The 13,470-nt window shown below is 31.8% G+C and overlaps 1 protein-coding gene across 1 annotated transcript; it reads right to left on the reverse strand.

Annotated features, from left to right (window-relative positions):
- Positions 1 to 337: 337 nt before the first annotated feature.
- Positions 338 to 5,862, reverse strand: LOC132066728 (zinc finger CCCH domain-containing protein 15-like). The gene is made up of 4 exons (XM_059459958.1): positions 5,824 to 5,862; positions 4,462 to 4,891; positions 3,650 to 3,864; positions 338 to 1,259 (listed from the first exon to the last, which is right to left on the reverse strand). The coding sequence occupies exons 2-4, from the start codon at positions 4,850 to 4,852 to the stop codon at positions 942 to 944; spliced, it is 924 nt and encodes a 307-aa protein (XP_059315941.1). The 5' UTR covers positions 4,853 to 4,891; positions 5,824 to 5,862; the 3' UTR covers positions 338 to 941.
- Between the last annotated feature and the right edge of the window lie 7,608 nt (positions 5,863 to 13,470).

Below are 13,470 nucleotides of genomic sequence, written 5' to 3' on the forward strand. Positions count from 1 at the left end.
GGATACTTCTAAAAGGATGATAATAGCGAATAGTTCGCTTAACAATGAATAGATCAAGTTTAAAATCAACTAAAACATTGGTTCTCTAGTGATTCCCTATTTAAGATACGCTCTAGAAAATATCAAGAAGCCAACTATATATGATATTATTGTTTATATGAAGATGCAAAGTAACTAATTGCCATACACATATTTAAGTACAGAGATTTGAGGGTATACCATTTTTCTCTCAAGCGGTATTTAATTCTCGCACAGCCTATTTGGTCAAGTGGTCAAAATTAACTTACTAAGAGAAGTACTTTTTGTTCTGTTTTCTATCAATAAAATGTTAAGCATTTTTGGTAGTTTGACTTGAAATAAAGAGGAGTATATAACAATGGAGATGATTACCATAACCAACAAGAAGGCGACAAACGTAAGATTAGGAGACCATGTTTACCACATTTGCTAGAAATATACTATGATTACATTTCCAAAAGAAGTACTCAAAAGAAAAGAAATCAGCAACTTACAGTGGAGTCTATATTCAACATTTGAATTACAATCAAAGACATGGTTGGAGGAATTAATCATCAATAAAGGAGGCTTTATCTAGGCTTTGGAAGAGACAAAACAAACAAACACTTGGACAGAAGTATCATTAGGTATCAACAAATGTACCATTAACGTAAACGCAGTTACTAGAATAATGAGTCCAGCAGCATTCACCTTCTATGCAATTAAGCCACTCTCTTTTATCACAACACCAACCCCCTCTTGACTTGTGATGCATTTATTCTTTTACTTGCAGAGCCATTTTCTCGATTTGCATTCATTCTTTTTTCACGAGTGTTTCAATTATTTTACTTGGTTATAAACAGATCTTTCAATTTAAGTTGTATTGGTTCTCACCATCATCAAGTTATTATTATTAGTTTGATCATTTTGAAGTGTTTGTCAAATTAAGGCCTGGAAGTACTGTTGAGTGATCTGATGAGTTTCTCTTGGTCAGTGAGTGTGTGGCGAAAATGGCAACGATGTCCGTAAGGGCAGGGATCACCATTAAGGACCATGCGGCATACCTCAGTCTTGTAGCGTGGGTGGCGTAAGACTGGACGAAGCTCCTCAATGCCATGAGCAAATTGGCAGTTGTCTCCATATGGACATGCCCCTGTTTCTTGCCATTTGTTGCAGAGTTCAGTCTTGAACATGCCTTGATTGTACACGTCTAACTCAAGTGGTTGTTTTTCCTTTTTACCTCCTTTTACATATACCCTTTGCTGCATCGACATCAACACCAAAACATTGGGTTAGGTACAAATTAACCATCAATCGCTTGGACTGAATATGTGATTATAAACAATATCTACAGGGTAAAAAGTAAAAGAATACAAATATGATGTTTCTTAGTTTGCAAGCTGATTGAACAGAGCTTTCTGACTGTCTTGATCATCCTAATCTTATGGAATCCTTTCAATTTTGGAATCCTTGGTATCATAAGATATTCTGACTGCGCAAAATAATGGAACTGTGTGTCATTTTATATTCATGCTGTAGGCTGTAGCCTAACTTCTTGTGAAGAGAGGAATATTACTACTACATGAAATGGAGTATTTTCTAGTGCCCCATCTTACTTGATACCAACTCATTGTACCACTGACTGCATTTTCAAATTACCAAATGATAAATTGAAAAAAACTTCCCCAGTTTCACTAGTTGTAGTTTGACTTGCCACAAAGTCTAATAAAAGAAGAAGATTTTTCAAAACTTGTAGTCATAAATATTCCGTAACATATTCGGGGCTATAAAACTTTCACTTTGTGCATGTGTTAGGCCATGCACAAATTAACCATCAGTCTCTTGGGCTGAAAATGTGATTCCAAACAATTTCTACAATAAGGTCAAAGCTAAAGAACACATAGATGGTGTTTTTTCTTAGTTCTCCTGCTGATTAAGCTTTCTGACTGAATTGGTCATCAAATCTTATTAAAATCTCACTTTTGGAATTATCAGATATCTTGATCAAGCAAATAAATGCACTTTGTGGTATTTCATATTCATGCAAGCCTAGCAAACTTACAGGCGAAAAATAGTTATGGACGCGGTTTTTATTCAGAATTTGTCAATGATCTAAACAAAATTGCTGCAGTACATAAAATTGAGTATTTCTACTGCCCGATCTTGCTATAACCAACTATTCCACGACTGACTCCATTTTCAAATTACCAAATGATAATGTGAAAGAACACTACATTTTTGTTATGAAGAAACATTATGTAATTAGTAGATATCTTATTGCCAAATAATGACAGATATAAGTTGGTCAGGGGATGTCAATTGATACACTTCCGCTAGAAAACTATACTGTACAGATAAGTAAACTTGTTAATGAATATGTACTATGTATTGAATTTCCACGACTTCTTTTATGTGTTTATTTATTTATATTTTAACTCTCATTAGTGAAAATCGTGGCTGGCTATATGAATCCTTAATGTCAATATTTTGTTATCCAAGGCCGGCGGAAGGGTCAAGCGGCCAAAGCCACCCCAAGGCCCCTAAAATTTTATTTCCTCTATTGTTTTTATAGATATTTTATTATATGATCATTACTAAAATCAGCTTTAGGCTGATTTATACTTAGGGACTCTTATTCTTTTATACACATTGTACCAAGGCATATTTTCCACTTCAAAATAAATTTGAGTTGTTTAAAATGTATGAAACTATTTTGACATGTTCATAGATAAAATTTTTTAATTTCAAATAAGTATATGCTTATCAAATTTATTCTTTCTACAGATAAACCTTGTATATAGAATTTGAATTTTGAAAAAAAAATTGGGGAATACTTTAAATTCGCTATTTCAAGTTTCCTCATTTTTTTTTTTCAAGTGAAATTTATGTTTAAACACATCTTCAACTTTCAAATACTTTTATGACGCAACTTTAAGTATTCATTTTTAGAATTTCAACCACATAATGTCCAAATGTCCTCCTTAGTGGCAGAAATTTGAGATGATTAGACAATTAGAATTTCAAATAGCATTATTTTAACCTTGAATATTTTTTAAAATATTGTAATCTGGATGAGCAGAGTTAGCGGATACCTCATTGATGGAAGCTTAGTTAGTAGTGATGATCAATGTGATGTGCAAGTTGGTAAAGTAGCTTATGGTACAAAAATAATAAATTTGTTAGATACATTTTAGGCCTCTTATTGATATCTAGCTTTAGGCCACATAACTAGTTGAGCCACCCTGTTGTTATCCATAATATTTCAAGACAAATGCATACAAATTACGTAGGGAAAATTGCAACTCAATAGCTTTGGTTGATCTAGTTTACAAAATTGCCAGCAAATGTATGTATGTTTATATTTAAATATACATATAAATACATATACTATACATTAGATATACATGTATTATACATATAATATACTACATATCAGTGTAGAGATTTTTTATATTCAGTCTACTAGCAGTAATTAACTTTAGCAGACGGTACATTTACGTAAGAAGTCCAAATACGTAACTATAATCGCTGTAAATAATTAAGATTCATGTTTTTATTTTTATATAGGCATACCGTCAACATATTCAGTATTACTATCAAATTATTCAAAACGGAAAAGTAAGGAGGAAATAAGGTAAGAAGAAATATGTACCGCTGTATGGCTTGATGATTTGGTCAGATTCTTTGGCCTACTTCCACCAGCTGCATGAATATTTTTCAAGTAACCATTAGAACGCACTGATATACTCTTGGGCAATTGTACCCGATCCACACCATCTGCCCGACCCGAGTCCATCACGCTAGTTGGGCTCAAATGACTATCCGCAACTACATCTTCCCATGAATGCCCATCACTCGACGTCTCCTCTTCATGACCAACGCCAACATGCATGGAAAAAAAAAAATAAGTAGGCAGTATACACAATAAAATCTTTTATTTTTGTAATATTAAAAAATTACTACTCCCTCCATCCCAATTTATATAGCACCTTTCGAATTTCGAAAATCAAACCAGATTTTTTCACTGACTTTGATTTTTTCATGTCTCTTAAATATCCTGAATTGTTAATTATTACTATGATACTCCATCCGTCCCAAAGAGATTGTTTTACTTTCCTTATTAGTTGTCGCAAAAAAATTGACACATTTTTATATTTAGAAATAATTTAACTTTATGAAATGATTTACCGCCACACAAATATATAAGGCTTGACCACACATTTCAAAAGTCTTCCAATATTATTTCTTAAATTTCGTGCCAAATCAAACTAAGACAATCTTTTTGGTACAGAGGGAGCATATAGTACTTCTTACGTAGTTTCCAAATATATAAACTTAAAGATTCTATGTCCGATTTTACAATTAAATTAAAAAATTTGACTCTCGAAATCTAAATTGTCTTGCACATAAATTGGGAGAGAGGGAGTATTATCTATGTATTTAAGTCTTAAAGAAAGGTCTTACCACGTAATTTAACCGGAAAATTCGAACTTTGGCCATAATAATCTGAAGAAGCTTTTAGCAGCAACGAAAGTCGATTATTCAAATTGAAATTCACCATTTTCAAGTTAATATTCTCTTGACGAAGAGCTAGAGTTTTCTTCTCTGTTTCAAGTAACTGAGATAACACTCTGTTATGACGGTCCATTAGATCTTGTTGATAATGCTGGTTAATATTTAGTAACTGATTAGAGCTGTTATTTTGACGGAATCGTGGTGACGTCACCGTTAATGACGTGTAAAGTGAGGTTAGATCAAAGGCTGTAGGTTGACTGAGTGTTGACGGAGATGATAACGGAGTGTTGTTGTAGTTCCACGCGCCGCCGTTGCCGGTGGTTGAGATTTCTCTCTGCATTTTTAATTCTCTCGTGCTTAAAAATCAACGTGCAAGTTGCTGCAGATATAAATAGACGAAAACATTTTTCAATTCAGTTATCTGAAAATAGAACAATTTGTTTTCCAATTTATAGATGTACACAGTACTATATATTCATGCATGTGATAGATTCAGTTATGAGGACCCGTTTGGCCATAAGAATTATTCACTTTTTTCCCGATTTTTTTTTTCACTTTTTCCGGAATAAGCGTTTGGCCATGAAAATTTCAAATACAACTTCAAGTTGTATTTGAAATTTGAAGAATAAGAAAAACTTGTTTTTCACAACCAAAACAAGTATATTTCAACAAAAAAAATACAATTTCAAAAACTATAACCAAACACAACTCCGATTCCAACTTTAACTCCAAAATTCTGGAAAAAGTGAAAAAGTTTTTAGTTTCTATGGCCAAACGCCTACTAAATCTCCAAAAAATCCTCTCATTGAGTTCCTTTGACACACGCAAATGAATCATTTTTATACTGAAATTTAGAGTGAAAGTGATTTTACATTACTAATTCTATGATCACAATACTATTTTCGTTTTAATTTTGTCAATATTGCATCAGTTTGATAACAATAAGAGCAGAGATACAGCAATATCGCACCAAAAAATCTCTTTTAACTTCTCAAATACACAGTAAATGAAAACAGAGCAAAGTCATTTCACTTCAATTTGTAAAATTATACATTTCAAGAGCAGTTTTTCGTCATATACACACAAGTGAAAGTAAATTCACTCAGATATTTATGATTATTATATCAATTTAAAAGTTCGATTAAACAGAATTACATACAACTGAATATACAATTGAAGAAGCAAAAAATGCACATATAATCGAGCATGATAAGACATAGTAATTGAAATCTACAAACATTTATAATCAGAATTCAACGAACAAATCGAACAATTATGAAGATGAAATTATAGGAAGAGTTTTTTAATTACCTGATGAAACAGCAACGAGCAGTTTAAAATGAGCAAAAGATACTGATTGAATTCTCCTAGAGAGAGAAAGAGTAAATTATAGAGAGAGAATTTATGGACTTGCTATAATGGGAATGAAAGAGCTTCATATATATACTTGTAAGATTTTTGGTGATCATGGAGGGGCAATTTGGAAATAAAAAGAAGAAGAAACCGTTCAGTATACATGTACAGCTCTGTATCTAACTATAATAACAGAATCGTAATTCAGTTATTTGACAATATTTGCCCTTGATTGATTATTATTATTATTTTTTTTTTTTGGGTTTTAAGGTTTAACCACCTGATATTCGTAACACTAGCTCGACTAATTCGGATTTGCATCGGTAGGCCATTAAAGGGGTAAAATCTTTCCCTGCTAAGAAGTTTTTCATTTTCAAAATTCGAACCTAGGGGCGGAGCTACAATACTTTAAGTACGAGTTCAAATGAATTTAGTACCTTTTCTTTAGACCCCTGTATTTGTATTAGAAATCCTTTAAATATATATTTAGTTGCGAATATAATAACTAAAGCGAGTTATGAGTTTGATGGTAAGTTCAGAATCCATAAATTTCAAATGCCTACTCTGCCTATGTTCGAACCAGAAACCTGATTAAAGGGTATAGGATCACACCTAGGTGGTATATCCTCGTGGGTGGAGCTAGCCCTTTGTTGATAGGTTCGGCTGAACGCAATAGATATGGTTCAAACTTTATATTTGTATTAAAAAAATATTGAAGATTTTACAAATTATTAATTTAGAACCCAATAAATTTTAAGGACTAAAATTTCTAACCCATAAACTTAAATTCTGATTCCGCCTCTGTACACCCTCAAGGCCTCAACTCTTGACCAATTTTGGTAAGTATCTTTTTCTTTCTTTCTTTCTTATTTTGGGTGAGAAAATGCAAAATTTCCTTTGTTCATAGAAATTTATTAAAAGCACACGAAGATTCTCAACTACAATGGGCACAAGGAAAATAAGAGGGGAGTTAGTGAGGAGGAGAAGGGAATGTCCTTATACTAGAGGTTGTGAAAGTTATAATTTTTCTCTCTCAAAAATTATTTGTAAACCATAATATTAATTATTATGTCAACAAAGAAAGCAACTACTGTATGTATTATGTTTGGTTTTCCAAAAGCAGGCCGTCTCAACAATATTGGAGTCCTAAAGCTACACTTCAAACAGAGGCCCTAATTTTTTTTAAAGAAAAAATCGTCATATATATTTTTATTTAAAATTTACTTTTCTAGCCTTTTTAGATGAGAAATCATTAATTGCTGTTTTATAATCGATTTGTTCTAACAATTCCTTTTCAATTGGTAATATAGCTAATCCATTCAATCTCTCTTGAGACACTGTTAATCTTAGATAAGATTTTATCAATTTTAATTTTAAAAATCTTCTTTTAGTTGAGACAACAGTTTATATATCAAATACAGTGAAACCTCTCTGTAATTGCCATTCGTTATAACAACATCTCACTATAACGGCCTGATTTTCTCCAGAACCAATTTTTCATGTTATATTTTACTTCTCTATATACTATATACTATAATGACATCCATTATAACAGTACACTCTTTGTAAAATTACCTCTCTATAACAGCCATACTCAAATAGCGTGTAATAATATTTTGTAAGAAATATATTATGTGACAACAAAAGTGTCCATGAAGAGCCTTAACCTACTGCTACTTGGAGATAAAAGAGTCAACTATTAAGCACTTAGACAGCGTTTAAGGGAAAGCTATTGAATCACTTTTTCTTTGAAAGTTTGGACAAAATTCTTCGTCAGTTCAAGCATTATATTATCACTAAGAGATTAGAATTTACGAAACAGCCTAAATTGTAGAGTTCTTCGTCAAACTTAAAATATTTAAATTCTCAATTAATTCAAAATGCATATGTTCCATAGATTTTAATTCTTTATCTGTGTGATACAACTAGTTATGGATTTAGTATTAATTTATTAGTCTTTTCAATTTTTAATTTATGAGGTATGAAAATCAATTGAGATTCTAAAATTTACAAGTATATTGTTTTCGTTTATAACATAAAAAGTACAAAAAGTTAATTATTTGCGTACTTTTGTTTATAAAAGCTAAATGAGATCTAACTATCGAATGCCAGTATACATGCATGGCAATGCCTCACTATAGCAGCCATGAAATTTTCGGACAAACGCTGCCACTATAGAGAGGTTTGACTGTACATCTTTAATGAAAAAATGAGACCCCGAGCGATTAATTTATTCGCCTTATAGTCGAGCCGCCCCTGCCTAGAAGTAATCAAATTCAAGAACTTTTAGTAGTTTAATTTGGTTCTACATTAATTTGGAATATTCTATATCCTAGTAATTGGATCTGCAAGTAGCCTGATGATATTGAGTCTCAAAAGTCTAATAAAACTATTTTTGGACAAAGATAAAGTTCCTGTGGATGAATGTGTTCCTTTTGCTTCCAAATTAGGTCACTCTATTCAACTCATGAGCATATGACTAGATTTATTAGTATATTCTTACTTTGTGACATTATTAATTTATTATACATTACAAGAACAATAAATTGTTAGAGTAAAGTACATCTTTTAAAGGAAAGAGATAATGATTGAAGTTGATGAAAAAGGTGTAAGCTACAAGATTAGTGCAAGTACATTAGTACATTACATTCTTTGTGTTTGAACATCTAATTGTATATTCAGAAAAATAATTAGTTGGCATGCTTAGGCTTTTAGGGTAAAGATTTTTATGAAATTATTAGTGATTTTTTTTCTCTATAAGCAATGTTTATTAAGATATTTATTTGTAATTATCTAGTAAGTAATCCTATTGAGACTTTTTACTCTATTAATATATAAAGAATGATTTAATTTAGCATGTTCGACAGAATCCTAATAAAATGGCTTATTGGCAAACTTTCCGATGGATTTTCCGTCCGAAATCCCATATTTTCAACGACGTTCAAACGGAAACGTTAGTTGGAAATTCACGTCTTCTTCTTAGTAATAAATTGTAACTACAAAATTTAAGCAAGTAAAAACCATCCTAAACTTTTACTAACAAGCATAACAATAATAATCAGTCTTTGATTAGGTGATTAATTATGTCACACCCATCCCTATCACTTATAATGCCTGTTACTCAATCATCAACTTATTAATCCATAATAAAAGAAAAGTAGATTTAACACTTCCATTCAATAATTATCTGAAAACATTCACAGTTAAGAAACTTTAGAAAGACAATAAATAGGGTCCCATCACTTATCTCCTTTTTACTTCACAAAATCCTATTATTTTTTTCTCCATTATTTTCTTATTATTATTATTATTATTATTATTATTATTTTTTTTTTTTTTTTTTTTTTTCAAAAGAAGACTTGGTACAGCTAAAAATTTCTCATTATGGCTTGCGGTTAGGGAAGACTATGTTGATTGCTTGTGTTTGCTTGATATAGAAGATTATCGAGATCTGTTTGGTGGTTTTGTGTTTCCAATTAATTTCTTTCTTGATTTAACTTATATATACTGACAATGTAAAAAATTCTAACATATTCAATATATTTTAATCCGTTATAGCAGGTTATAAGCATTATTTTTCAGGTTACTAATCTTAATTTTATAGACAATTACCTATTAGTTATTTTAGTTTATGAAATCCGATAATATAAAATTTTATAATATTGTATAATTTTTACACCGTCAACATGTAGAAGCTAAACTCATTTATGTTTTCGTTCAAATTTTATACATTGTTATTGTAAGTAATTTTTCACACTATCACATCATCTAAATGATATTTAAAAGTAATCTTTCTTGAAATATGAGATTTGAAATCTAAAAAATAAAATATGCTATCTAGTACAACATGTAAGAATGACTTGATAATGTAAAAATATATTTATACTGCCGGTATATATTAACGAAAACTCTTTTCTTTAGAGTCATGACATAAGAGGTGGTTAAAGAGATTTGCCATTTAGGAAGGAAACAATGATTTTCTTTGGGGGAAAAGAGAGGTTTGCTTCTTTATCACAACTTTTAACTAACTATTTTTTAATTTTCTCTCTCTTTTTTCATCTCTCCAATCACAATTTAATTTGAATCATGTGTTGTTTGGTGTAAATAAAGCCAACATGATCCCACATTTGCCCAACTCAACCTCCAACTTACACACATAGTTCCTTTTTTAAGTAATTTTCAAGGTTGTTAAGCTCGGATACTTTATTATAGTTTTAACTTCCTTTTCATTACTGTTTGCAATTTCGCACACAGAGACCCTACAATACAAGCACAAACATTACAAAATGAAGCTAATTTCAGCTCGTGTACATATATTCCATTTGTTTACTGTTTTTTTTTTTTTTTTTAGTTAAAGTTGACGCAATATAAATATTAGGAGCTGTTTGAACATGATTTGAAATCATGAGATGAAATCATGTTTGGACATGCAATTTGAATTTCTTAAGTTGTATTTTTTCTTATAGACATAAAAACCCCAGAAGTTATGAAAATCATCAAAACTTTCCCAATTCTTATACAATCTTACGAAATGAGCAAGTCAAAGTTCATAACAAAATTAATACGCTACTAGAAGGCCTTTCTAAAAAATACAACATCAATTGAGCAAACTTTAATTCAATAAAAAGAAAAATTTAACATGAATAGTAATGTAACTACTCCTTAATATAATCCTCCTACCAACTTGCAAATTAATATTTGATATAAATGGTTGGTAAATATATCTATCAACTTATGGGTCTTTTTTTTACAAAATATAAACTTATGAGTCAAGTTTTACATTTAAAAATTTTGAAATCATGATTTGAAATCCCAAATCATGCCTTTTTGGATGATTTGGGATTTCATCTCGTGAGATGAAATCGCATTTCCAAACGCCTATTTAAAGAAAACATAGTTGTTTTACACCCCGAGTTTTGTTATGATAATGGTGTTTGGACCAACTTGCTGGTATCTCAACCATTCCACTGGATACTTGCTACTTATCACTAGTACAGATATCGGGTGACTGCCCACCAAAAATTAGACAAAAGTGAAAGACATCACCTAGTATTTTTTGCTTCAGCTGAGATATGAATGTCACTACTAGTAACAGAGATTTTTTCTACCGACATTCAGTGAAAAATTTATGTTATAAAACATGATTTTTCCACCTCATTCCCACCGCACTAGCTCCTTTGGGAAAATGCTTGGTGGAAACAGATTCCCATTGAATCGCTGGAAAATTTTCTAATTTTTCCATGTGAAAACACTACTTTTTATTTTTATTTTTTCCACCGACATTTAGTGGGAAATAGCCACTGATCATTTTTCAGTTGGAGAATACTCCCTCTATTCCATAATAAGTGACCTTTTAGTCTTTTTATTTTGTTTTAAAATAAGTGACACTCTAGGATTTCAAGAAGAAATTAATCCTATTCTTCCAAACTTACCCTTATTTATAATCCAGAATCATTAAATAACTTTTCTTTTTCTAAGCATTAATTGGGGTTAGGTTAGTAAAAATACTCATAATTTTCTAGGAGTAAGTAATTTTTTAAAGAGAGTGCATGAGCTAAAAGAGTCACTTATTATGGAACGGAGGAAGTATAGATTTTCTAGTAGTATGTAAGATTTGACGGCTCTTCTCTTACTTCATTAATTAGGCGTAACGGGTACCGTTGGATTTTTTTTGTTTTGTTTTGCATCATGGCGTAATCCAATAAAGCAAAAATAAAGCAGGTGGGATTTTAATGATCAAATAATCAACAAAAAGACTAAACTTAAAATATAATAAGAAACAAACAGGGTGAAATTAAGTCTTCTCATTAGCTAAATCTCGGTGGACAATATACAGTAAGCACAAATATTTGTACATATTCAATGAATTTCTCAATACAAATACAAGTTACTCGATTGTGCCAAACTCATATCTCAGCTTCTGCTTCCGAGGGGATTGTGAGAGAGCATATGTAATTACTCGCAAAATAATCGAGATATACATAAACTGACTTGTACACACTGATATTTTAAGGAAATGGAAATAAGTTTGTTGCTTTCATGCTATCCATTTCTTGCTCGTAGAATCAATTAAAAAGAATGTTAATTCTACTATAACGGTATTGATACTTGCATAAGATTTATTCTGAATAATCTTGATTGCAGTTCAAATCCACATCTCTTGTATTGACTGACAGTTCAAGGCATTATGCAATAATTACGCAAATTAAATGGTTGAACAAACTGGGGTCCCTGAAAACTCAATTTAGCCAAGAACATTTTCTTGTTTCTAAAATGTGATGTATACCTTGAACATCTTGTCATGTTAAAATGACAGGCATTAATTACCTATTCATTTTGTCGGAGGATAGAGATGGCAAGCGGGTGGTGCGTGTATCGACCCTTATAGTGTTGTAGCTAAAGTGTTAAGTATCCCGTCTGGGGAGTACTTATTTCAATAATGAAACTCAAAAGAATTGACAAGGACCCACACAACCGGTCGAATATGACGTATAATTCGATGCGAAGGCAAGAACATTACTTGAGGAATTAGGAAAATGAACGAAAGAAACGCGAAAAAGGAAGCTACCCCATACACCAAAAGGCCATAGATCGATTGATAAGATCCAAGAAAATACAATACTCTTGCAGCAGACTCGGAAGACCTTTTAATAGATTGTTTTAGGCCCAAAATTAACAAGTACTTGTATAATTTTGACATATTTCTTCAACCCATTTTTGAAAAGCTAGCCATAAAAGGAAACATAAGCGGGGCAGGATGGGTCCATGCGAAACAAGGCGGAGCGGGCTAAAAATAAGGAAAAATGCTAAGCAAAGCGGGCGGGGCTGAGTTTAAACTTTTTTAGGATAAGATCTCACGACCCTCTCCGTTTGCCATCCTACCTATGTTGGACGGAGCCTCCAAAAATATTATTGCGGGGGCGGAGTGGCCGCAGGGCGTTTCGTGCCTGTGTCATTTTAGTCAAATCATAGATTTGTATTAAATTTTTTGTCAAATATGTACAAATTATTAATTTAGAGCTCAGTAATTTAAAAAAATTAGAACTCCGAACTCACAAACTTCAAATCCTGGCTTTGTCTCTGGTTGTACCCGTGTCAGATCCTCCAAAAATGCTTAGCTTCTCGACGACGCACACCCAACAATATTTTTAGTGGAGTCCGAACAATATAGATCCTTAGAGGGGGGGGGGGGACATGAAGGTTGGGTTGGGGGTTGGGGTTACGGGGTGGGGGGGGGTTGCTGTAGATTTCAGTAGTCACACAAGTCTACTTTCAAGTATTACATCATCAATGGATAATGTCTATCATAAAATATTACTCCCTACTATGTAACCACAACAACCAACACAACACAATAGGTAAAAGGTCAATATCTAGGAATGTTAAGATTCAGAATCAAACAAGCCTTCATTTCAGATGGACTATCACAATTTGTTTATGTTTTCCAGTTTAGCAAAAATGTACAGTCCAACAATCTCCATAAAACAAAATAGTTTTCATTCTCTAACTTTATGATTTGGAATGACACCTAACAATTAATAACTTATTTTTGTTGGTCAATCTAAGAAGTACGTCTCTCTGTCTTAATTATTTATGTGAAAGCTT

Source organism: Lycium ferocissimum, chromosome 8 (assembly GCF_029784015.1).
Source record: "Lycium ferocissimum isolate CSIRO_LF1 chromosome 8, AGI_CSIRO_Lferr_CH_V1, whole genome shotgun sequence".
In the NCBI taxonomy this organism is placed as follows: Eukaryota; Viridiplantae; Streptophyta; class Magnoliopsida; order Solanales; family Solanaceae; genus Lycium; species Lycium ferocissimum.

Bases quoted from the DNA above. Each gene is read 5' to 3' on its own strand.
- LOC132066728 (XM_059459958.1), bottom strand. From the start codon at position 4,852: ATGCAGAGAGAAATCTCAACCACCGGCAACGGCGGCGCGTGGAACTAC. The intron at 3,865-4,461 runs GTAAGACCTTTC...TTGGTCATGAAG, and splicing joins TTTTCCGGTTAAATTACGTG to AGGAGACGTCGAGTGATGGG. The intron at 1,260-3,649 runs GTACATATTTCT...ATGTCGATGCAG, and splicing joins AATCATCAAGCCATACAGCG to CAAAGGGTATATGTAAAAGG.